General features: G+C 37.9%; 2 protein-coding genes across 4 annotated transcripts; both read right to left on the reverse strand.

Moving 5' to 3' along the window:
* Positions 1-2098: 2098 nt before the first annotated feature.
* On the reverse strand, positions 2099-3499 carry LOC308405556 (trypsin-2-like; the record flags this gene model as incomplete). Its single annotated transcript, XM_080896225.1, has 5 exons — positions 2099-2251; positions 2373-2506; positions 2866-3125; positions 3211-3364; positions 3460-3499. 5 exons carry the CDS (start codon positions 3497-3499, stop codon positions 2099-2101), a joined length of 741 nt encoding a protein of 246 aa, XP_080752351.1.
* Positions 3500-5661: 2162 nt separating this feature from the next.
* Positions 5662-22296, reverse strand: cblc (Cbl proto-oncogene C, E3 ubiquitin protein ligase). 3 transcript variants are annotated; one of them, XM_080896560.1, is made up of 14 exons: positions 22162-22296; positions 21086-21463; positions 14659-14805; positions 14424-14580; positions 13997-14118; positions 13491-13628; positions 13317-13404; positions 13059-13190; positions 10448-10633; positions 9760-9912; positions 9517-9563; positions 8346-8420; positions 8131-8186; positions 5662-6802 (listed from the first exon to the last, which is right to left on the reverse strand). In XM_080896560.1, exons 2-14 carry the CDS (start codon positions 21457-21459, stop codon positions 6672-6674), a joined length of 1806 nt encoding a protein of 601 aa, XP_080752686.1. In that variant the 5' UTR covers positions 21460-21463; positions 22162-22296; the 3' UTR covers positions 5662-6671. The 3 variants fall into 3 exon arrangements, with proteins under 3 accessions (XP_080752686.1, XP_080752687.1, XP_080752685.1); XM_080896561.1 differs by having other exon boundaries at positions 10448-10630; positions 21086-21466; XM_080896559.1 differs by having other exon boundaries at positions 21086-21466.
* Between the last annotated feature and the right edge of the window lie 3186 nt (positions 22297-25482).

Raw genomic sequence — 25482 nt, forward strand, 5'->3', positions numbered from 1 at the left:
GGTGTAAAAAATAACTGAATTGTTTGGCGGTAGCTATGGCATAGCTTCCACAGATTTAGCAACATCAGCAAGTGGTGGAGGCCAGCAGGTGGATAAGGGAAAGGGGAGGCAAGAGGAGGAGAGACCCGAGGCGGCCGCCGGTCATAGTGGCAGACGAACTGAACTTAAGGTAAGAAGTTATGACCTGCTGTCTATCTGTGTCAGATATAAACCAAGTTTAGTTGTAGTTTGTTTAAGTTGTGCTGACTTTTTACAGTCGCTTAGAATAACTGGTACTGCGTACTAGCTAGCATGACGGAGTTTATATACTGCTGGGCGGGTGCTATGAAGTTACTGATAGTAAATTTTATTTTATGCTTAAGGTTAGTTTCTCAAACTCCTCAAAATCTTAACAGATTGTGCCAATCCTTACATGTTGCACCAGGCTGATTTATCATCAAAAGTGGAGAAGTCTGTGACAGAGGAGACAGAAGAGCAGCAGAGAGAGATGGAGCGAGAGAGAGAAATAAAAGACCAGGAGAGAGAGATGGAGAGATGACTTTATGTCATCCATGAGGGATGCATTTGACATATGTTTCACATATTATAGCCCAACAAGTTACTTATAGCAATTTAAATACCAGAAATCAGTTTTTGGCAGACAATCACTTTTTGGCACAACACCGGCTATTGCAGTTAATAATACAACAGCTTCTTGCCATTTTTTGTGTTTCTTTTTATCGCTGTGTAACTGAGTTCAATTGAAGGCCTGCATGCGCTAGTACCTCTTGCCACAAGTTCCCAGAATCCTTTGCGGTTTTACCCCTGAATGACGTCACATTTTTGGTGGGCCGGTCTCTAGTCAAAATGCCCGGGCCGATTTTTTGTCCCAGTCCAGCCCTGTCCACTTCCCTCATTTTCGCTCTGTGTTTTTAAGTCCTCTGTCTTCCTCTGTTCTTTGTCGGGTCGTTTGTTTGTCTTATTGTCAGGTCATGTCATGTCAGGTCACGTCACAGAGTTTTTGCTCGTACTCATGCTCATGTTTAAATTTTTTCACTTTTATGTTTTGCATGTTCCTGTTCAGGTTCATGTTCTTGTCTCTTGCTGTTGTTTTATAGCTGGTTTAGTTCTTTCCTAGTTTAAGTTTTAGTTTAGTTTCGCCCTTGTTTCGCTTTGCCTTGTTTCTTTTGTTTTTGGACATCAGTCTTCTGTGTCTGCTTTTCGGTCCGTAAACACACCGGCGTACCCCGCCATGACAGGATCTAGTGATGTACTGATGTACTCATGGCTTTTCTGCACCTTATATCTATGATCATTAATTGCTTTTTTTCTTTCTTCTTTTTTTTAATATAGTATATAACAATTATGTAAATAAGTTTGTTTTTTATGCTGTTTAGGCAACAAATATTTGGGAGAAAAAAATGCATCCCCAAAATAAGCGGCCAGGAGGTAAAGCTTGTCCAAGCATCTGCACACTTTAACATTAACTATGACTTTTTTCAAAGGTCCATGTTTTGAAAAGACACTTTGGAAAAATGCCTTATATCTTCAACTACAGGTCTTCATGAAATCTCCTTGTGTGTTTCTGCCACCAGATCTTCTGTTGAAGTAAACACTTCTTATAAAACTTTCGATCTTACGTGCTGCACAATAATTTTCAATATTTAGTATTTACTGTTATATTCACATAGGGGGTGGGGGAGTACAACTTCTGACAAAACCGCATCAAAAGCATGCATAAATAAGTTGAATATAAAAACTGTTTCCATTGTTGAATGAAGCAACTTTATGTGTTGAGTTTTGCATCAGTCACTCATGATTGTAAAAGGGTAGCCACACTTTGACACAATAATTACATTTTTTTAATATGAGACATTACAGAAATGTCTTATAGTAAGAAATTTGCCAAAGTGGCAGAAACATTACAAATAAATACAAACATATTGATGCAGAATAGCTGATTTTATTTATTGTGCCCTCAGATTGGTTTTTCCTTGTGACTCTGTCTTAGCCTGCTGCTTTTCTTTCTGACACTACCCACAACCACCTCCGTTCTCTGTCTCCTTCAATTTCAATCTCTCTGTTTTCCCTTCTCTCGTGAAGTTCTAGAGATGACAGTCTAGCTGTATCGAGAAATAGTGTCATTGATCCAGGAAACCAGAGAGCAGACTTTGGTGTAGACACCTGGAAGGTTGGGCTCAGCACAGCCCACGCCCCAAGAGATGATTCCCTGCAGCTCCCCATTACACACCAGAGGGCCACCAGAGTCCCCCTGAGCAGGGGAGAGGAAGCGTATGAAGAGAGCAGGGTTTGTTCATCATCTCATCTCATTAAGGTTTACTAATGAGTATACTATTCAATGGTATACTATTCAAGTAACTGGGTAAAAATACCTGACAAGCATCCTTGCCCCCTTCCAGGTATCCAGCACACATCATGCTCTCAGTAATCCTTCCAGGGTAGGAGTTCTCACAGTCGTTGTCAGACAGAATTGGGACTTCTACACAATGTAGCTCATATGAAAATTCTGCAGTTGAGAGAAAGGAGAGGGGATTGTTATCTTTACTAAAGTATTCAGAGCATCTGTGTGCATCACAACCACATCATGCTTGCATGCCAACAATAACTGGCTTCTGAAACTGGTGTAAAATAAGTGCTCTGCATTCATTTTTTTTTGTTTAGAGTCATCACATTAAGCCAAAAACAAGATTTCTACAGAAAAGATTTCTTAATTATTGAAGGCTTTAGTTCAAATGTCTTCATATCTATGAAACGTTTTAACTATATTTTTTAAATTTACCAAGGTTTGTGAGAAAATTCTTAATATGTTGCCAAAAGCAAGTCAATTTTTCAAAACCTTTTTTGTCAAAATCAGGTGGGCCTTACCTTGACCAGGGAATGTCTGCCCCCATCCAGATGCTGTGCACATATCCCCAGGTGTGGGGCAGGCTTTGGGTAAAGCAATAGGCTTGACGTACTCGTCCACAGTAACAGGGTATTTCAGTTTCATTAGCATGATGTCATAGTCTAGGGTAAAGTAATCAAAACTCTCATGTGTGTAGATGTCGTCAATTGGCATATACTGCTCTGTGCCCTCAGTATACCAGATTGTATGTTCACCCACAATGGCAACATGGGTAGAGGGTCTGAAAAGCAAGCAACAATTAAATTATTACAGTTCTCTTAGACACACATAGCAAGAATTTTAAGATACAAGAAGTCGGTACAAACATTTTCCAGCAGTGGGCAGCAGAAATGACCCACTGGTTGTTAATGAGAGCACCGCCGCAAAAGTGGTAGCCCTCATTGAGGGATACTTGCCAGGGTTGAGAATGAGCTGGACACTCGTAACCCCCCACAATCTTGTCATCCAAAGGGACTGCAGCTGTAATATGAAGGAAATACAACAAAGTTCTACTCATCAAAGTTAAAAATCTGTGTTACTCTAAAATCTTTGAGCATGATGCAAATAGTCTTTACCTGCAGTGCCCAGGATCATGAAAACAATCAGACCAATCATCTTTTAGCTTGCTCAAGAGCAGACTGGATGCGACTGACCTGTTATTCACTGTATTTATACATCAGCTTCTCTGTGACCTTCCATCCACCCCTCGCCCTGGACACCTTCATTTTTCCATCCACCTACAAACCTGCCCACTAAAGTCAACAACATATCCCTTTTAAAAAAAACACAACTTTGTCTTATTTTTGACAGTCTTATTTGCATACCTTCTATTTATGTTGGTGACAGGTGCAGAAATGATTCCTCCCCCCCCCCCTTTTTTTAAGCAACTATCAACTACTGTGTTTGTACATACTGCCATAATTCAGGAAAAACAAACAAACAAAAAAAAACAAACAATGTAGGACTGCTTTTATTTTCTTGCTCCTGAGAGCACAGATGGTTTCTTTCTCACTTCATTTGGCTTTTATACAAACATGACCAAAAGCAGACCCAAACATTGACACATTTGAGCATTTTCTATATTTTTTAAACAGAACTATCATTCATAAAATGTTTTGACATTATTTCTCCAGCACAACTTTATATGTATTGTATTTTCTGCACAAAATAATGTTTAGAATTTTTTTTTCTTGAAGAAAGGACAAATCTTTCATATCTGACTTTAGTATCCAGGTAACAGATGTCGACATGTACGTACAGACTAGTTTTAGCAATTAGGGGGTTAATTCATTGAAATTTATACGATAATTAAAATGCCAGCATATAATTTTTGATTTGGGGTTCCGGAGTCTTACGATTTGCTTTATAAAATATTGCACATCATTACTGTCAGTAAGAATTTACAGGAAAGCTTCCATACGAGAGTTCAGGCTGTGAATGAAATACAGACTTTCAAGCTCAAGAAGTCTAAAGGACATTGCACACACACACACACGCACGCATGCACACATCAAGGCCATTCACTCAATCACGCACACACACATACCCACCTGCAAATGACACACAAAGACCCCCACCCCCCTTCCCAAATGAAGCCAAGCAGATGCCCCACGGAATCAGCAGCAAAACTGGGATGCAGCCAGATGGGGATCCACCAGTGGACCCCCATCCCAGGCTGTAGCTTGCCAACAATGAGTGACCTATGTGAGAAGCTTAAACAGGTGTTAAATGTGGGGAGATAAGCGATTTGGATGAACACTTAGCACCAAGCGGTAAGAACAGAATGCAGAGATACAGACGGGGTCAACATAACCAGGCAAGAGAGGAGGAGCAGGAATAGTTGGAGCACACAGACTATTGCAATATGAGTCAGAGTGTGCCTAGGTGTCTTCTGGGCATTTGCCAGACACCATGAGACTGTTGACTCTGCTGAAGGTTGGATTTGCTGGTAAAAATACAGAGATACACACATACATACAATGTACATATCTCTGTTGTAATGACACAGATTTGAAATGAAATTCACTTCAACTGTTGTGCAACAGTGGCAGTTACTCGTAAAGATGGCAGGAGTGTGAACATCACCATACATGGCCTCACTGAACAGACTACCACATCAGTGATGGTGTGCTCATCAGCAAGCAGCGGGTGCTCTCTGTTGCCCACTGTTGGTACAAGTAAGTACTCAGTGTTGGAAACATGAGTTTGTGCATTACTTTCTTTATTAAAAAAATAGATAAACTAAATAACTACATTAAAAAGATCATGTTGGTGTATGACAAATTTTTGGATCTTAGATAATCTGTTTTAAGGATTTTGTTTTTCTTGTTTAATCTGCCTGTACAGAGAAGCTGAAGAATGACATCATCATCTGGCTCCCTCAGTGAGTGAAAGAAAGGATCGGCCCTGTCTGCGATTTACTTTTACACGACACAGTTTAATATTTCCATTCACTGATGAAATACTTCAGACAAACAGCTGAGGCTTATTTTATATTTCTGTGTGTGCAGGTACGACTATCAGACTCTAGATTACGACATCACACTGGCCAAAATCTACCAGCCCTCAGAGGTGATTGAGGCTGTTATACTGATCCCATCGCCCACGTGCTGGACAAAAAAAACTAATAAATGAAACTTCTTAGTATACACACATTTTTTGATTGGTCTGTTTGTATTTAATGGAAAAAAAACATCAAATAAAACTTGAAGACCAAAAATGCATCAGTTACAGGTTACTGTATTTATAATCAGTTACAGATGTAAATAAAGCGCCTTCACATTATTCTGACTGCCTTTTAATGTATCACTTTATGTCTGGATCAATTCAGCATTTATCATTTCCTGTACAGTTTTGATGGTAATCCTTCTACGTCAGATATAGTAACACTTACATATCACTTTCAATATAGTTCACGTCTGAACTGCCTGAAGTCACACAAACTGTGCATGTTTCTCATGCATCTTTCCAAGTTACTCTGTTCACTAGAGAATGACCTAAACAGCAATAACCTGTACATAATAACGCTCTCTCTCATTCTTAGACTGAAATGTTCCTCTGTGATGCATCTTTGCTTTTGCCCTTCCAGAGAAAGGGTCTTTCTGTGACTCTGTCTTGGAGGTACTTGATACAGCTTGCTTAGCAATATCCTGCAGCACCTTAACACTCACACATACTCAAAGACCCTTATTTGGAGTGACGGGGAGAGAGAAATAAATGTTCAACAAGTCTGGTTAAAGTACACATGCAGCATGTCTTCTGCATGTAGGTCAAATATCATATCTGAAGAAATTGTGAAACACTTTTATGTAAAACTGAATGACTGTAATGTTATTTATCTGCTGTTTTCAAAGGGTTACAACTGCTTTATCAATATAGAGGCCCTTCTCTACTCTTATAACATTTACAAGAACAAACTTATGTTATAGATTAAAGAAAGAGGTAGGGTTTTTCTATTATTTAATAAAAATCACATTGTCAATTATTAAGCCTCTCCTTAATTTCTGTTTCAGAGTGTCAGTAAATACTTTAACTCCAAAGAAGATCTAATGTGACACTATATTTAGGAATTAGTACTGAACCTACCGTGTTGCTAATGGCAGTGCAATTATCAAACAGTAGGAGGCCACAGTGGGCAATTTTTCTGTTAGTCCCAAACACTCCACTCATTTTCAGCAGTGCAGCATGCACATGGTAGTTTGCAGCATTAAATATTATTTTTTACATTCAACAAAGGCTGATTTCTTGGATGAAATTAAGTCTATTGACTCTACATGTTGTTTGTCACTCAGGATGACATTGTTCTCTTCATCTCTCCCTGAGCGTACTTGTCTTTTCTGAGCCCTGGTCTGCTCATCTCCTTTTCCTTATGTCTTCTCTCCATTACAGGGATGTTGGGTCCGAGCCAGGGTACTCCACCTATACACAATCAAACAGAGATTTCACGTGAAATGCACAATATTCACAAGAAGTCTAGCGGGTTAAGGTGACTTACGTTATTCATGTAAGTGTATAGAATCTCATCTCCAACTTCTGATAAAATACTAAAACAATAATACCTAAACCTAATAAATAAGAGCACCTAAGGGGAATTCAAAACAAATCAATTTCACAGTTTTGACCTGAGAAAAATGATCTCGGTGCTACCATTATTATGCTAATGTACTGCAATGCGTCAAATATGAAACTATTTTTAACAGTATGAGTTCAATTTTCTAATTTCCTGTCATGACAAGGTGAACATGTCTGAGATGTAGAATAAAAATCATAAAGAAAAGCAAGTAAAGCTTATTAAGCAAACAAATATATCCCATTCAAGACCTGAAGAGGCCTATTTTTCTCTGCAGTGCAGCTGTGTGTCTTTAATGTGTTTTTCATTTTTTTTAGAGAAACACCCGTAAAAAACATGTGGTTCAAAGCGTTGAATGATTTCAGTATGTTTCTAACTGTTTTCCAGTCTTGTGCATCAGGTGAAATTTCTTTAGTTCGTTTTAAGATGGAAGGTCCTCTGCATGTTTGCTCACATTACTGTATGTAAATGGCCTGTATTTATATAGCGATTTTCTAGTCCCTAAGGACCCCAAAGCACTGTACACATCCAGTCACACACACATTCACACATGATGGCAAGCTACATTGTAGCCACAGCCACCCAGACGGTATCTGAAAGAAATTTAAGAAGCACGCATACAGCATAACAACATATGTAATTCACACTTCTGTATTAACTTGTTGCACATTATACTTTTTAAAACATGTTTAAGGAAGCATTATTCTTATTTCACCAATCATGCAGCAAGTATTCAGACAAGTCAAATTAGCAATACCACGCTGCACTGACAATGTTATTGAAATAGTCAGTTATAAGTATTATCAGCTCCTCACGTATGGTAAATGGCCTGTATTTATATAGCGCTTTTCTAGTCCCTAAGGACCCCAAAGCGCTTTACATATCCAGTCATCCACCCATTCACACACTGGTGATGGCAAGCTACATTGTAGCCACAGCCACCCTGGGGCGCACTGACAGAAGCGAGGCTGCCGGACACTGGTGCCACCGGGCCCTCTGACCACCACCAGTAGGCAACGGGTGAAGGGTCTTGCCCAAGGACACAACGACCGAGAATGTCCAAGCCGTGGATTGAACCGGCAACCTTCCGATTACAAGGCGAACTCCAAACTCTTGAGCCAAACTCTCATCGCCCAGCAAAAGAAGACGAAAGAAGGTTGTAACAACTATGACTTACTGTCGTCAGCTCTCTGAGAGGAGGAAGGAAAGTTTGCTTCTCTCAGGTGTTCCACGCTGTTTTACAAACACATAAACATACCAGTAAATTAACTGCTTCACATGAACCATCCTGTCATTATGACTACTAACTGCACTACATGCATAAAATTGAATAAAAAAAAAAAAAAACTTGTTTATTGCTGTGAAATTTAAGTGGAGACAGGAGTCAATCACCTGTGAGAGAAAGGGCGTGGTCTCAGCTCACCAGCGTATTCCTGTTCACTGCCGCGTAAACCCTCCGTTCGACAACTAAATAAAGACAGAAAAATATATTTTATCACCTGAGTTGTTTTTTTAAAATTTGATAAATCATTGTGTAAATAATGTATTTTCCATTAACCTAAGCTAGTGATCCTAGATAGAACAACCATCAAGAATAACCTAACAAGCAAAAACAGAAACATTTGGATTTTTAAAAATTACCTCTCGGCTTTAATGCGTAGTTACAAAGCATAGAAACATTTTAATTATTTTAATAGTCTCAATATCTGTATAGATTCAGTAACTTGGCTTGCAGGTCGCCTAACCATTTTTAATCATTTTATGATTCCTCTAATTAAATATTGTTTGCCAAATAACAATTAAATCTTCCTTTCCAAAACAAAATGAGAAAATAACATTAAAACCGGTGTAGTTTGTAAAATTAGTTCATCAAAGCCATCAGTTGTCACAGAAGCAGCTTTTTACTTCTCTGAAAGAAGACTACCAGGTGACTATAAATAAAGCTAGAATGTCATGGATCTTAATTGAGTAGCAGGAAAATGCTCTTTCTAGCATACAAGCAGAGAACCTTGATGTAATACTACTGCGATCTCACCTGCAAGGTTATTAAAGTAAACTAAAATCAAACTAAGAACTAAAACAAGGTGTGAAAAAACATTGTAAAACATTGTAACATTGAAAAAAAGAAAAGAAAATTAAGGTAGAAATATAAAGGTAATATCTTTAGTTTTAGTATCTCTTAGGTTGGTAAAAATGTTATTAAAACTTGCTGGTGAGGCAATTTGCAATAAAGGATTGGACATGGTTTGTAAGACTACTACTTTCCACTACTTAAAAAAAGGTTTTTATTGTAATACGTATAATGATTTTCCTAAATCTTGATTTAGGATCATGATTTAGGATCATAATTTAATAATTATGAGACTAAAGACATAAAGAGACTAAAAAAAACCTAAATTAAAACTTTTAAATTAAAACATTTTTTTGTTTTCAAACAATAAAAACTCAACTAAAACTTGACGATCCACTCTGGACAGAGATAGAAACTAACCTGAACTAAAAAAGAAATGGAATGAAAATAAAAACTAATTACAAAATACAAAACTATAACAACTCTGCTCACCTGTTTGTCTGTTTTCTGTACCTTTCCGTTTCACTGCTACTTTGAGGCTGCAGGAGAGAACAAACACAGTGACTGTACGGGCGTCGGCTATTGCGCATATGCACACGGCAGTTGGTAAATCTTTTCATTACTTTTTAAAAAGTTTAGTCTCTTGGAGAACTGGACAAATGCAACATCTCACATTTTCAAGCTGCCATAACCAAGAAGAATATGCAACTAACCTGAATGCCAGCAAGAACTTACCGAATAAGAGTTGGAGTGTTTGGGCAGTGTCTTAATTTCAGATGTCTGAGACTGGACGGAGGGAGAGGGACAGCGTGGCATTGTATTATTTTTAGGGGGTAAAGGTGGAGCGCTAATGTGAGAGCTGGGATACTGGAAGTCCAAACTGGAAAACTGGAAAATAAATAAATAAAAATGATAATAAAAAAAATATCACTCAATAGAGAGAACTTCTTTTAAAATCGCAGAAATGCGAATGAGGATGCATGGTGCACACAAGGTGCCTGGATTTTACTGTATAACAACTATTTAAACACAGAACTACAAATGTCTATTTGTATAGTCAAAAAGATGTGCAGGTGGTTTTATGAATCTATACTTGGGCGATGTTGCTTTCAAGTGACTATATATAGCATCCTATAACTAGTATTGACATTAAGCAGAAGGTACATTGCAGTCTAATGAGTTTGCATGTGCTTATTTTATTAACCAAAGATTAATGACTAATTTAATTTTGTCCAAACGATGACGTCGAATGAAAACTACATGACAAAGTTGACCTGCTAGAGGCTATACATGCAAACAATTATTTTCTCTTAACCCGATGGCGGGCCATACTATGGCTGTTGATGGCAGACCAAAAACTCAATTTGCTAGCACAGCACAGCTAAAATTAAACAACATGGAACACGGAAATGTATTTACACACCTTCCTCAGGGCAGCTATTTCCTTTACCATTTCTTCAATATCCACATGATCCTCTTCGTCGTCGTCATCATCGCCCTCCTCCACCAGCACCTGATCGCTGACTGGCACGTACGGCTCCAGGAGGATGGACTCTGTTCCTCTGATGTCGCAGCGGCAGTATGGGCAGGTTTGGCCAGCTGACTTCTGCTAGATGAATATCAACAACCCATCATCGGAAGAGGAAAAGAGAACGTTCACGTGAATGTGAAGAAACACCCATTCTCTTCAGCAGATTAATATCTTTTAAATTGTACAGTATGTAGTGGAATATGTTGAACATGTCTTCAAAGACAAAGGCCTCTGGCTGTTTGAAAGATAAAGGTAGTGGAAAATACCACGTTCAACAGACCCTGTAGATTGTGGTTTTCCACCTCAACATAAAAGGGAATCGTTGTAACATTCTGCTTTTGCTTCCGCTACTATAGCACAGAGCCTTTGTGTTTTTCCAGGTTTTGATGTGACCTCGATTTGTTAATATGATTACACTGCTCGCCATACTATGTTATCTATTTTTGTACGCTGGTACGTCTCTAGTTTTAACAGGGATTAATGTTTATAGGGAACCTCACTACAAAATAGTTCTTTTCATTACATTAGTTAAATCTAACTGCCCGGAAGTCTTTTGTTGTGTCAGATGATCGTCATTAAAATCCCTACTTACAAATTTTTCACAAAAGAAACAAGACATAGATTTCACTATAGCTGTGTTTATGACTAACAGAAACACCTTTAACCTCTCATGAACAGTATGCCAAGATAATGGTTTATGCATCTTGCACACAGTTGTACAGAAGGAGCAATGCATACTCAGCAGGAGTTTTTTTTCTAGATGTTTATCAGCAGCTAAATTATTGGGCCGTACTCCAGATATGACAGAATGAATGAGTTAGCAACATGCAACAGGACAGAAATGAGAGGATATGTAGGACATTTCCTTGAAACAGTGATGCTGTTTGCCATCTTGGAGATGACATAATCGATATGATGAGACCAAGATAAAGAGACGTCTGACTTAAAAACTTCATGTTTACGTTTCCAAACAACAAATCAATCGAGATCCTATCAATAAAAAAATTCAGGGCCACTGTAAAAGCATCCCTACTACAGAAATATGATGCATGTAGTCTATAAATGTTCTATTTCAAACTCTTACTGAATTTAACATACACATTCTGATATTTGGTATGCTGCTGCAATGCTGATTTTGTTTTTGGGTTATGTTCCTTACACCTTACATGTCTATGTAAAGTAAACTTACAGTTAAAAAGAAAGTTTGCTTAACCTTAATCTCATAAAACTTACAACTTTTCCGTTGTGGTGTGGCATCCATGAAGCTCTTTGAACTTTCTTTTCAAGTTAGTCTCTTTTTCTCTCTCTCCCTTTCTCCCTCTCTCTGCCTTTCTCCTTCTCACATTACATGCGCACACTTTTTCTCATAGTGAATGTCACCGATGCAGCTTAAGGAGGATGTGAGGCTAAGCTCACACAGGAAGTCCTGAGCCAAATGTCAGGACATGTTGCTCTGCACCTTCAAAAAAACAAACAAAACACCTACTGAATAGGTGGAGGGCTTCTAGCTGGGATTGTCTGAGTAAAAGAACTAGCCAGAACCATGAAGCTATACTTTGACAGCTCCAGCTTTAATTCTGATTGGACGTCTTCTTTGTCACTCTGTAACTCGAAAGAGGAAGCAGGAAGTTGGGGAAGCCCCCCTGGAAGAGAACAAACGAAGTGCATACAGGACATGCTGTACACATGATGACTGAATTTTCTTTGGCTGAGAAATTTCTGTCATCTAAAGAGGTCAAATGTAAAGTGTATTGAAACATCAATATCACATGATATTCTGTACATTGTCCTCAGATTTTCACGTTTATATTATAGTGAATAGGCTATGAGCTACTTTGTATTATCTCTATTATATACAAATAAATAATGGTGACATTATGAGAGGATGATTCTTGAGTGTCATGCCTTGGCTATCAAGCTATAAAATCTAATAGGTAATCTAAAAATAGCTCAACAGAGCACATATTACAGGTGCTTTATAAGCATTGGTGCACTCGATATTGCCTGAGCTCGACTATAATTTTTCATGTAAACAAAAAAAAAGGAAAAAAAGAAAAGTGGAAGAGGAAAATCACAGCCATGTAGAAGTGTGATAATTCCATATTATTTTTTGAAGATAATATGTGAATACTGGGGGAAAAAATAAATCAAGGTAGTTTTTCAGAGTTAAAATAACTTCTTGCCAATCCTACATTTTAATAAAGTGTTTGCATGAGAAATCTTTTTTTGCACCAACCCCAAACCACATTCAAATAACCCGCATTGTTACAGTACAGCAGGACTGCAACCAACGACCAACCCGTGGCCTAAAAAACTATATCTAGTTCAGCCAGCCCAGACTGTTTCACCCCAATGAACACACAACAACGGTTACAGTAACTGTCTGTCTCCCTTCAACGTCTCTGTATGAGCGGGATATATTTGAACATGCGTCTGTGAATTTGAATGGATTTAAATAGGTTACAGATTTGAAAACTTTGAGTCCGTGGATGAAGATTCATACCTGCCAGCCTGTGAGGCAGGTTTGGCACAGGAGATGGCCACAGGGCTGAATCCGGGTGTCTTTATCCCTCTCTGTGCATATCTTACATAGCTGGTAGGTGCTGCCGATCTCACAGTAAAGCTCATACTGTTCCTGTTTGGTGGTTGTATTTAGTCAGAGAGACAAGACAACATCTCAGGATATTATCTGTTTTGTCTTGGCAAAGGTTCAAGATGCTGCAGTTAAATAGATAATGATGTATAAATTGCAGTCACTCACTTCTGTAACTTTAACTTTTCCTCTGCTGGCTGGTTCACACAAGCTTTTCAAGTCAGGGTTCACATCCCGGCCATCTGGGTACAAGTAGCTGCAGGCACAGAAAAGCACGGAGCTTAGAGAAAAAACACATAAACAAAAGAAGCAATTCAGAGAAATGTACATGTTTGTCCTAACCAGCCCTGATTGAAGCCTTGAATCAGAGCTTGGTAGAGAGGTATGTCCTCCGGGATAGTCTGGATGATGGCACCATCAAATGTCACGTGGCCAATAGCCCACTCTCCCATTTTTGTACAGCTCAGACGAAAGATATAGCTGCAAGGAAAAGGAAAACATGTAGCTCACACAGAAAATGGAAAAATAACCACATTAAGAGACATTGAGGTTTTCCAGAAATATCAGCAGAAGATTTTACACAATTTTCAAATGGGGCTAATCAAATTAAATTCCTCTCATTCTCAGCTATAATAACAATAAAAAATTTGCACTGCATGATACTTTTGGCCATGGCTAATGTTTGTTTGCAGAAACATTTCTTGAATAAACCCCCAGAAAACTAAAGGTATAATATTGGAGCAATAAATGAAAAGATTCTCTTATTTATATATATATTTAGAATCTTGAGACCTTTTTCATATTTTCATACTTTTTGAATATTTTCTGAGTGATGCATGAATCCTCACCTCCCAGGTCTGTGCAGGTAGTGTTCCAGACGAGCTATAACCTGGTCATAGGTGAGGAAGGCCATGTAGCCTGGATGAGTCACGGCCAGCTGGTTCCAGTTCATTAAAAGAGTCCTCCACGGCTAAAAGAGATGAGGGAAGAGGATTTGATCTTGGATACTGCATGCCTTAATCTTTTGCACGCCCTTGTTAGTGACACTGTCCGGTCATCTCCTCTAAAAGGGCAACTGATCTGTTTAGTGTTTGGATTTGTTCTCTTTGAACAAACATGAGCTTTAGCGGTGCTGTACAGTTTTCTTATTTCATCTATCGTGCGAAGCTACAGTAACTAGCTACTGGTAACAAACCATTCTCCGACAAGCAAAAATGCAAATAGACATATTTCCTACACCATCTGGTTCTTAATGTAACAAAACTTTCACCTTACCTGAAACAGTCGCGTGAAAACATCAAACTCAAACACAGAGATGTGATCGTTGCAAGTTAAGTCAATGGTTGACTTCAGAGCCATAGATTCCATCCCTTCCTCAAATGGATGTACATTTCTCAGCTGTTCTTTAAAGGTATTCCACTGCACTATACACCTGTCAGAACACATGCTTAATGTTTGGTAGATGTAAACATACACATAAGACGATGTCAAGAAATGTTTCAATACTAACTTGTCGCCAAATGACTCCCTCCAAAAGTCCTCAGCTGCAGATAACGCCACCCTGTATTTGTCACCCTGAAAACATCCTCCTGGATAAAAGGCCTTCAGCTCCCACAGCATGTGACTGAACAACAAAGTCAGCTTGGTCAAATTCCTCCTGAGAATGAAAGACGTCACAGACTTTAAGCTCTGGCTGCAGAAACTTTTATAGAAACATTTATAGTTTTGCTCCACAGTGTCTGAGTAATCATGCAATACAATCTTTTTCTAGGCAGAAACCCTTGTGTTTGTGAATCTCAAGTATACACAGTGTTCCTATTTAAAATGAGTTTTCCTAAAGCTTTATGTAATTGCATTAAGTACAAATAGATATCTGAACTTTTAGCACTGGTGCACAAATATAGGCACTGTTATATACTACCTTTCTGTTTCAGTTGCAAGAAATACAGACACTTTCCATAGATACAAACACACAAACAGAATCAAACACACTCAACAGGTAGTCCACCTTGCAAACAGGATGCTGCCTGCTGCATGCTTGTCTGTAAATACCACAAAATGTTCCATTGGCCAGTGTGTCACTTTAGGCCAGTCTCAATAGTCTTCTCAGGCACTTCAAAGGCTTTCTATAAATATAATTGATATTTTTGATAGTTTTATTTTGATGCTACACATATTTATAACTTTTAGTTTAGTTAACAAAAAACTTTCTCTTTTTGCTAGAAGCAACTTGGTGCAACTCTCAAATGGGAGTATATTAAAAAAAAAAAAACAACAACAACAACAACAGCAATAACACCTCCCCACCACATACACACACATACACATGTTACATTCAAGCATGCCATAATGTGTAGTGTTAACAAGTAAGGGTCTGTCCTCCTCCATGTGTTTTATGCAGCACAACATGTATAAAAATGTGTTAAAAAGCTAGTGCATGTACTACTACTGAACTTTGAAAACACAGAAGCTACGGACATTTAGATATGCTTTCACTTTTTACATGTGGGCATTACTTTACAATAAATACAATGAACAAGTAGAGGAGGGCTTTAATTTATGTTTCCATATTTATTGTCTATATTGACTAAAAAACACTACTGTCTGTTTCAGCTCTCTGTGCACTAATCCCAATCAATAATTCGAGTATTTAAACTTACTAAGGAAACTAAATTTCGTAACACAAAGTATTTCCTCTTTTCTAACACTTTTATGATGCAACTCTGGAGGCAATCATAACTGTTGAAATATTTAAAATTCTTTAGAAATCTGCTATTGTGGAAAGTGGTTATAGACTTTCCACCTCAATGAGAAAAAGAAAACCCTCTATGGTGTTAAATAGAGTACTCAAGAGTAATAGTAGAGGAGGAGGCGGGAGGAAATGTGTAAGCCACATCTCTCACTCTGGCTGGGCCTTTGTACTTAAAAATATCATTCAAAAGACAGAAACACTGCACTGAATAGAACCATAAACACATCAGCTAACATTAGGGGAAGTGCTTTAATTCCTTTTATTATGAGATATAATAATTTGCATTATAGTAATTTGGTGTCATTTGTAGCTGAACATTGTTGGCATGTTCCTCACCAGCTTGTGCGTGACCTCAAACAGTTTGATGTGAAGTTCCTTGTTACTGTTGCTTTCTTTCTTTTTTTTGCATCACGCAGCAAAACAGAATTACTTCAAGTAATCTCTGGGTCAGTAACCACCTTTGAACTCTGCCAGCACCAAACAAGATGTTCCATGGTGCAAGATTTCAGATTTAATTGACAGGTATGTAAGTGAAAGAGAGCCGCTTGCATCGAACACTATGGGAATATTTCTCCAATTTGAAACAATTCTGCATGTTAATATTTAGAATCATAATCATATAGCTATTATCAGTGTTTCTTGTCTTTTCAAAGAATACAGATTCGTGTTTAAAACCATTTGCAACACCCAAACTATGTGGTAACCACTACTTGTTTTATAATATAAATTCTGCCACAATTCAGAGCAAGACTATTATAAATCTACTCCACTTCAGAAATTTGATAGTTGTGTGTAGTTCTACAAAACACTATGTGAGGCCCCTTCCTCAGTCAAAATGACAGTGCACAAATATAAAAAAAAAAATAGATAAATAACTGACAGACTTAAATGCATCATAAGTAAGTAGCTAGAGCTCTTTAGATATAACGTGGCTTGAGGGCGATCGTGGTTCAAGAGTTGGGAGTTCGCCTTGTAATCGGAAGGTTGCCGGTTTGAGTCTCGGTCCTTGGGCGAGACAGTCAGTGCGCCCCAGGGTGGCTGTGGCTACAATGTAGCTTGCCATCACCAGTGTGTGAATGGATGGATGACTGGTTGTGTAAAGCACTTTGGGGAACTAGTAAAGCGTTATATAAATACAGACCATTTACCATACGTGAGGAGCTGATAATACTTATAATTGACTATTTCAATAACATTGTCGGTATTGCTAATTTGACTTGTCTGAATACTTACTGCATGATTGGTGAAATAAGAATAGTGCTTCCTTAAACATGTTTAAAAAAGTATAATGTGCAACAAGTTAATACAGAAGTGTGAACTACCTATGTTGTTATGCTAATGCTGCAGCTGTATGCGTGCTTCTTAAATTTCTTTCAGATACCCTCAAAGTTGTCAGTGTTTCGCTTATGATAATCTTCCAACCGCTAAAGCTTCCACTGTTGGTTTCTGTCGTCTCAAATAATAATTAGATCTCACTTCTGTTTTTAATTTTTAACAGGCAGAACTTTCATGTAAAGAACTGCTATTTCAGCTTCCAACAGTCAAATACTTTAAAAGCAGACTGAAAATTTGCTTATTTGTATGAGCTGTAGCAGTACAATCCAAAAAAAATGATGAGAATATAAAAGAGATTTGTTCTGATGTCTAAACCACAATATGTATAACAATTTGTGAACTTGCCACATGACTGACCATGCAGGATTTGTGGTATGAGGGCCATCTGTTGTACATGCTTGAGATTCTTGAAGATGACGACATAAAACTGTAAATATGGGTTATGTGATTTTCATATTCTACGGGAAAATCATCTTTGAAAACAGCTGCTGGCTGTGAAATTTTAGCAGAACTGAGCGTACATTGTGCAGCATGCAGTGGACTCTATAGAGTTACAGCCAGCTCCCCAAATGAACCAGCAGAAGGGATAAGAATGATATTTAAACTGTAATTTTGATGTTGATATAATTATTTGTTTATTAACTTTGTCTTTTAACATGCTAAACAAAGATTTTTTCAATGTATAATATAACCGAGCTACTTCAGTTAGTAGATCACTGTCACCTCAAGCAGTTTTGTGGTTTGAACTGACTATGGTCAGGTGGAACCTTTCTGTGTCTATTTTTACTGTGCGCCCCAGTTACTTTTCACCGGTTAAAGGTTTACATGCAAGCTTAACTAATGGTGCTAAGTTGGTTGCAGGAGTGGGGGCTGCTCTCTATATTAACCCTGTGATGGAGTAGTGACCCGTCCAGGACAAAACTCCACTTATTTCGCAGTTGCTGCACAAATTTTGAGCGCTGCTTTTCAACAGCAAACCGGCCAGCGCCTTGGAATAAAGCTAAAACATTAAAATGTAATATCAAAGCACATGAAGGTTAATGCAACTACATCCAGTCAGAACAAAAAAAAAAATCATCATCAATCATCATCACCAGCTAGTTGATAAAAGATTGGACTATATTTTAGTTGGTGCTCACCGAGAACACTGCAAATCAGCTTTTCTTTATTCAGCATTCACGCTAGCTAATAAATTTGGCAGGGCGCTAAACTTGTGACAACAGAATAGTTATTTGCTCACTCAGTTCTGAACTAACACCGGTTGCAGGTTGGTATATTCGTAGGCAAATGCGGGCAAAAAATCGTGCTCAAGGTTAGACAGTCTCTTTCTCACACTGCTCAAATTCAAAGGATGTTGTTGTTGTTTTTTCTAGTTTCCCCATATTAGCATCACAAAAGTGCAAGGTTGGCTCTTTTCCACCTTAATTATTAGTATTCCAAACAGGTGCAGGAAAATGCAGCCAACACTCCACATATAAGTAAGTCTATTAAGCTGTTCCAGAATATCCACTTGAATGAAACAGCAGACAGAAAGTTATAGTACAAACAGAAAATATAAGTACAGAGAGTAAAGTCTTATTTTATTTTGCCTCAGCTTCTATAGGTGGTTTAAAATAGTTTTTTCTTCAGTGCATTTAATTTGTTTAAGGATGAGCTTAAACCTCTATCACTGCTTTCAAGTAAGACTTTTAAATCAGGCAATTATAATGGGCTATATTTAATTTGAACTTTTTTTCCTTTAGTAATGCACAAGTGGTATAAAACCCTTGGTCACAGGATACTGGAAGAAGAAATGGGGGAAGGTTTTGCTTTTTTCTTTTATAGTCTATTTAATATTCCTGCAGAAGTTGAGTTTAGAGAGACAAAACTCTTATGGTTTCTGTTACTTAAATTCATTCCCACAAAATTGACTAGCCACAGCACCTACATTAGATACTCTACACAAGATTTGACACTAGATCAAATGACGTAAATTGAGAGTCTTCGTATTTTACAGTTCCTTTGGTATATCAGAAAAAAAAATTGGCTTGAGAACATGATCTGGTTGAGAGTGAAGGAATCGTAGTGTAATCTGGCAATAATAATATCAGATGGATGTTCACTCATTTTGCTTTTTATAATTTTCTGTCCAGCTTCTTTTATTAGCATCCGGTTAAAAACACATTGTATTTGCTTCGATTAGGAAAGCTCGGGTATTTGCGTTACTTGGATCGGCATGGCCGATTTCATTTGTGGCACCAAAAGAAATGGAAAGTCTGGAAAATTCGAATCTAAGATCTTACAGTGACTTGCAAGACAATTGGTATGAAGCGGAGATGTCAGACTCATGGTCAGTGGCCACATACAGACTGTTTTAATCTCATTTTGGTCAACTGTTGCACAATACCAGATTAAATAAGACCTCAGACCTCTTTTAGTCTTAAAGAAATAGAGGTACATTTTAACAGTATTTAAACTTCAAGCTTAAAAGTCGTTTATGACTCCATTATATTTCATACAGGAATATGCCACATAAAATGTCTTGTTTCCCTAATCTGACAGAAGTTCTAAAACCTTCTTAGATAATTAAATAATTTCATTTTTCAACAATTTTACGCAAAGAAAAGTTAACCCAATTCATCTCCGTCAGCTGAATGGCTTTCATCATCACTTTTGGCATTAAGTATCTGCCTACAGTAAAGCTTGATATTCCAGGTCTGACAGCCATGGATTACTGCAAAACACTACAAAGCAGTGATTAGAAGTGGTAAATTAAAATAACACAAGTCCATAATGATGACAAGCACGTATATTTACATAGCAATAAATTATCCAACAGAACTTTCTATTGTCCCTGCCACACGAACAGACTGGTTCCTGCAAGAAACTATGAAAAATTGCAAACAAAGTGGACAAATTCATGGGTGAGAAGCATTTTGATAATTAAAAACATCACATAGGTACATATAAAGGTATGACTGGCATCATAAATGACCACTACCTGAAGATTATTTAAATAATAAAACAAATATCCGAGCTGTATTGTGAAAAATAAGTGCTGTTGGTCAGTTTTTCCATATTCAGTCAGGCTGCCATCGTTACAGTTAGTAATGCATAGGCACGGCTCCTTAGCTTAACCATCCCTATAATCGAGGCGTCGTGGTAGGCCGTGCTTTTGAGAAGTCTGACAATGCTTCACACCTCGTTCGGACAAAGGCCAACATTTCAGACAATCACCTTTATGACATGTTCAGTTCTTAACAACTTGATACACAACGCTTCCAAAATTCGGTCAGAAACTGATTTCCTACTTCCGTACATATGCTGCTGTTAAGGAAATTTGACCTGTGAGACTTCTGGAAAGTTTAGTGAGGATTTTCTTAATTACTCTCTGAAAATCTAAAAACATATTTTTGGGGCCAAAGAAACAGAAATTTGGCAGATTAACCTGTTAATCTGTCGCCCCCCCCCCCCAAAAGAAAAAAAAAAAAAAAACGAAAGAAAATTTATTATTATTTGCGATGACTTCACATGTCTTGTCACTTGTCTGAACAAGGCCAAAATACTGAAAAAAAGTGCACGCTTTCACATATAAGAGACTGGAGCTAGGATGAGTTTGCATTTTTGGTTAAACTGATGAAAAACATAAATGTAATCTAAACAAATGCTAATTTTACAAATGTCACAATGTTCTGTTATAGTAAAAATGTAATAATGAGTATGTTACACAGAGTTTTCTTTTTCTTAAAAAACAAAGTTGTTCTTTGTTTTCTAAACAATTTCTTGGTCTTGAAACATTTTGGTGTTTCAAGACCAAACTTTCCCTCTTCCCCTGCATGTGTATGTAGATGCCAGCCAGGGGCCCTCTCACCTGTAAGTTGAAGTCTCTTCATATATCTTCCTCCGTCCTTCTTTAAACAGCAGTAGAGCCCGCTCTGTCTTATCAAAGAGGTTTTTGATATGGATCCTCAGGTACTCTGCCTCGTCTCCGTGTGGCACCTGTCCACCTGCCTGCCTGAAGCCTTGGAAAGGCTCCCAGACCTGGATGAGCAGCACTGAGGTCTCTGACAGCAGCTGTGGTAGGTATGGCGGACTATTTCTCAGTCCAAGCCGAGGGGTACTGCACAGCTGTTGGAGTTTATCCAGTCTTCTGAGGGTCTTGCCCACGAGCCGAAGATCACCACGAGTGGGGGGCCCGGAGCTCAAATTCGGGCTCCTGGACGCGCCCAAATCTGCTGCCGCCATTGTTCTGCTAATGTGAGGTTTCAGGTGAAGTCAACCAAAAACTCAGTCTGTGAGTCTGTGAGTGTGTGTGTGTGTGTGTGTGTGTGTGGGGGGGGGTGTCAATAAATATCTACAGTTCTTCTGTGTCAAGAGATGTGTAATCGCAATTTTTGAATGTGTGAATATTCATAAGCAATGAAGCTAGTGGTTGGTTCAAGTTTTTGAGCGTTCACTCTGATATTTGTCTTTAGAACGATATTTGCATGCCATCATGTTAATCTCAGAAGCATGCATCTTGTCCTCCTTAAACTGCATCCATTGTTGAGCCATAACAATCCAGTAGTATTACATTATCCAGCAACAGACAATAGGAGCAGTTACAATTACGTTTCATTTAAAAAGGAAAAGAAAAGTGTGCTCTTCCAGCCAATACAGCCACTTCTACTGATTTTTCGCTCACTCCTGTGTTCGTCTTTCAGAAATACGAAAATACAAGTGCTACAAAACAAATTCTACATTGTAAGTTTAACTTAATACGGGCCTTACAACACTCGAGGCCAAGAAAAGCACTAAAAATAAAACACAAAGAGGCACTGAGGCTAACACCAAGCCCTCAAAACATTTGAAACTTCTGCCATCACGCTCCCTTCTCCTCTCTCTCTCTCTCTCTCTCTCCACCCCTACACATTTATAGCAGATTTTAAGCACTGTACTCTTGCTTACCAACATCTCAGCAGCAATGCAGTCCTAGAGCTAGTGCATCTACTGTCAGCGCAGCGGAAACATGTTTTCTGTCATGGCCTGAAACATTACTGTTTCTCCTTTGACTTGCTTGATGTCACTCTGCCCCTCGTCTTGATTGTCTTGCTGCAACCAGGAAACCAAATAGGTTTGTTTCTTTGGTCTATTGCTCAGGCAGACAAGCGGAGGGAGAGAGAGAGAGAGAAACAGAGGGAGGGAGAGAGGTGGGTGGCAGGGAGGGAGGAAGACAGAGAGGTGTGGACTCAAAACTAAACTTTTACTAAGAATGAAAGCAGAGTGCAGCTAAACTAGTCACTATCCAGACAGGTATAGTAACTAATGAGCTGGACGCCTGTGAAATGAATACAAAGGTCAAAGAACCGTAATCTTCACCTCACTGTTTTGTCTGTATAACATTTAAATTAAATTTAAAAATTAAATTAATTTAAATTAATTTAAATTTAAATTTTTATTTTTTATTTTTTATTTTTTTTAAAAACTGTATGATATTTTCTTGAACAATGTATATGTAAACTTCATAATCTTAACACCTCATCTGCTGTGCTTTTCAAAACATTTTGAAGACTTCTGGGCACTGAGTTTAGAAATTTCTTGAGTTTTGGTCTCAGAATTTAGTCCAATTCTTTTTTCTTTAAAAAAAATTAGTCCTATTGTTGCCTGATATAGGTTTTCAGCTGCTGAAGAGTTTGTGGTCACACTTGATGTATTTTTTTATTTAACCATTGAGCAAACATTCTCAAGGTGAAAGATCTGGACTGCAGTCCAATTCAGCACTCGGACTCTTCTCCGATGAAGCCATGCTGTTGTAATAGCTGCAGTATGTGGTTTTGCATTGTCCTGCTCAAAAATACAAGGCCTTCCTTGAAACAGACATCATCTTTAGGGGAGCATATGTTCCTCTAAAACCTTTATATGACTTTTAGGATTCACAGTTCCTTAAAAATCATGCAAGCTGCCCATACTGTGTACACTTACACTGCATCCCTATACCATCAAAGAAGATGCTGGAAGGTCTCCCTCTTCTTTAGCCTGGAGGCCACGGCGTCTGTGATTAACAACAAGAATATAAAATTTGGACTCATATGACCATGGATCAAATTCCGACTTTTAAAATGAGTCTTGGCCCACAGGACACAACGGCGTTTCTGGAGTATGTTTAACTATAGCTTCCATTTCATTTGATAGAGCTTTAGTTGCTCTCTGAATCTTTTGATGATGTTATGCATGTTATGTTATGTTATGTAGATCATGAGAGTTGCAAAGTATTTGCAATTTGATGTTGGAAACACATCAAACTGGATGTTGGGAAACACTGTTTTTAAATATTCCATTATCTTTTTATGCATTACTTCACCGATTTGACAGCATCTCCCAATCTTTAATTCTGAAAGACTCTCCCTCTCTAAGACGTCTCTAGCTAATCATGTAACAGATCACTTTGCTTAATTACTTTCTAGATTAATTGCTGGATGTTCTCCCTTTTTGACATTTCCCACTTTTTCAGCTGTTTGTTGCCCTGTGGCAGAATTCTTTTGACCTGTAGAGACATCAAATTTGAAATGAACACATTTAGTGGATGAAGGTGTCCAGTTTCCCAGTTTGAACATTTGTTCTATTGTGCATAAAATATTGTTTTCTAGTTTTCATTACGTTCAAATTTAAAGAATGTCACAACTTTTCTGGAATTTGTGTTGTACTTGGGGACCAAGACAGAACACATTTTTAAGGTAATTATATATAGCTATGGGAGCCAATGAAGTGTCTTCAATCCTGAGGCAATGTTATCACATTTTCATGTATCTGTGAGGATTCTGACTACTGCATTTTTAAAGTTTGTCTTTTTTTTAATCATCTTATATCAGCACAACTCAAAACACCTCCCCGGTATTTAGTAAAACTCAACATATACATTGTTCAAGAAAATATCATACAGTTTTTAAAAAGCAAAATTTGCTGTTTTTGTCAGTTTCTGTGGTCAGGTATTTCTTTCATACTTTGCTATCCACCTAACCACTTCATAGCAAAGAGCACTGATCTGCTAATGGCTTTTCAGGAGGCTGATAGCACAAATAATAACCATGTCAAATATACGATGTTCACAAAATGCTAAAGTTAAAAGAAAACAAACTAAATATTAGTCTGGAAAACCTCCAAATTTTTCATTTGGATTCATCACTTCTTAAAATCTGTTGCTACTAATTTTTAGTCCAGTTCATGTGCAGCCTTTTCTCCATTTTCCCCTTCATTAAGAATAAGATCTCGACAGGCACCTTTCCACCGAGAGCATTTCTGATGAGGCTTCAGTGAACAGTACTGAAAGGCCAGATGCATCTTTTAGGCTCTGTGTCAGATCCTTGTTGGATTTGTTCCTTTTTCTTAAGGACACGACTTTCATCTACTGTATATATTTTTTTCTAGGCCTGACACTTCAATCAATACATAAAAGGTGAAAATAGTCAGGTATGAAGACTGAACTGAAAATGAGTGAAAAGGCAGCCCAAGAAAAACTTTAAAAGACCAACTACAGATCAAGTCCTTCTAAAAATAATTACAACAAAGTCTGGTTCCTTGGAAGGGAAAAAAATGAAGCAAGGAGAGGTGGCTTGAGATTTTGGCACAGTATGTAAACTGTACTGGGACTCAATCCAGAATGGACAGGAGCAGATACAAATCCCCAGGTGTGAAATGTAAATGAAAAGATTTTCATTTTACATTTACTGACATATTTTCATTCTTGCTCTTTTTTGATACCGAGTCAGTATCTTGTTTAAATTACATTTCAAACAGGTATTACATATACAGTAGATACATCTAATCATGCATCGTCTAAATGAAGCCTGGCTTGAAGTATCCACAAGGGGGAGACACTAACTCAGCCTATCAGACTAAGCACATCCAGTTTTCAGCTGCCATGCAGTCTTTTCATTTTATTTTTATTTTTACTTTACTTACATTACTTTTCACTTAAATTCCAGTTGACTCTGCGTTAAGTGAAGAACATACATATCACATTTCAAAAATGCTTTGGTCTTTTGACTCACTAAAAGTCACATTTTCTGTAGCTGTAAATGCTGCAGTAGGTTAGTGCTCCTCCATCTGCTAGTAATAACAGCTATCAAACCCACTAATCAGGGGAACACATCAGAAGTTTGTTTAGGCCCAAATTATTTATTTATGTTTTTGCAAGATTCAATTCATGTCTGCATTTTTTAAAAAGATTCAAGATGCACCTGTGCTCTCAGAGCACAAGAGGGCCCCATTTCAGTGTTTTGCAGCTTGTGT

The sequence above is a fragment of the Rhamphochromis sp. 'chilingali' genome, assembly GCF_963969265.1.
Source record: "Rhamphochromis sp. 'chilingali' genome assembly, chromosome: 11".
Classification (NCBI taxonomy): Eukaryota; Metazoa; Chordata; class Actinopteri; order Cichliformes; family Cichlidae; genus Rhamphochromis; species Rhamphochromis sp. 'chilingali'.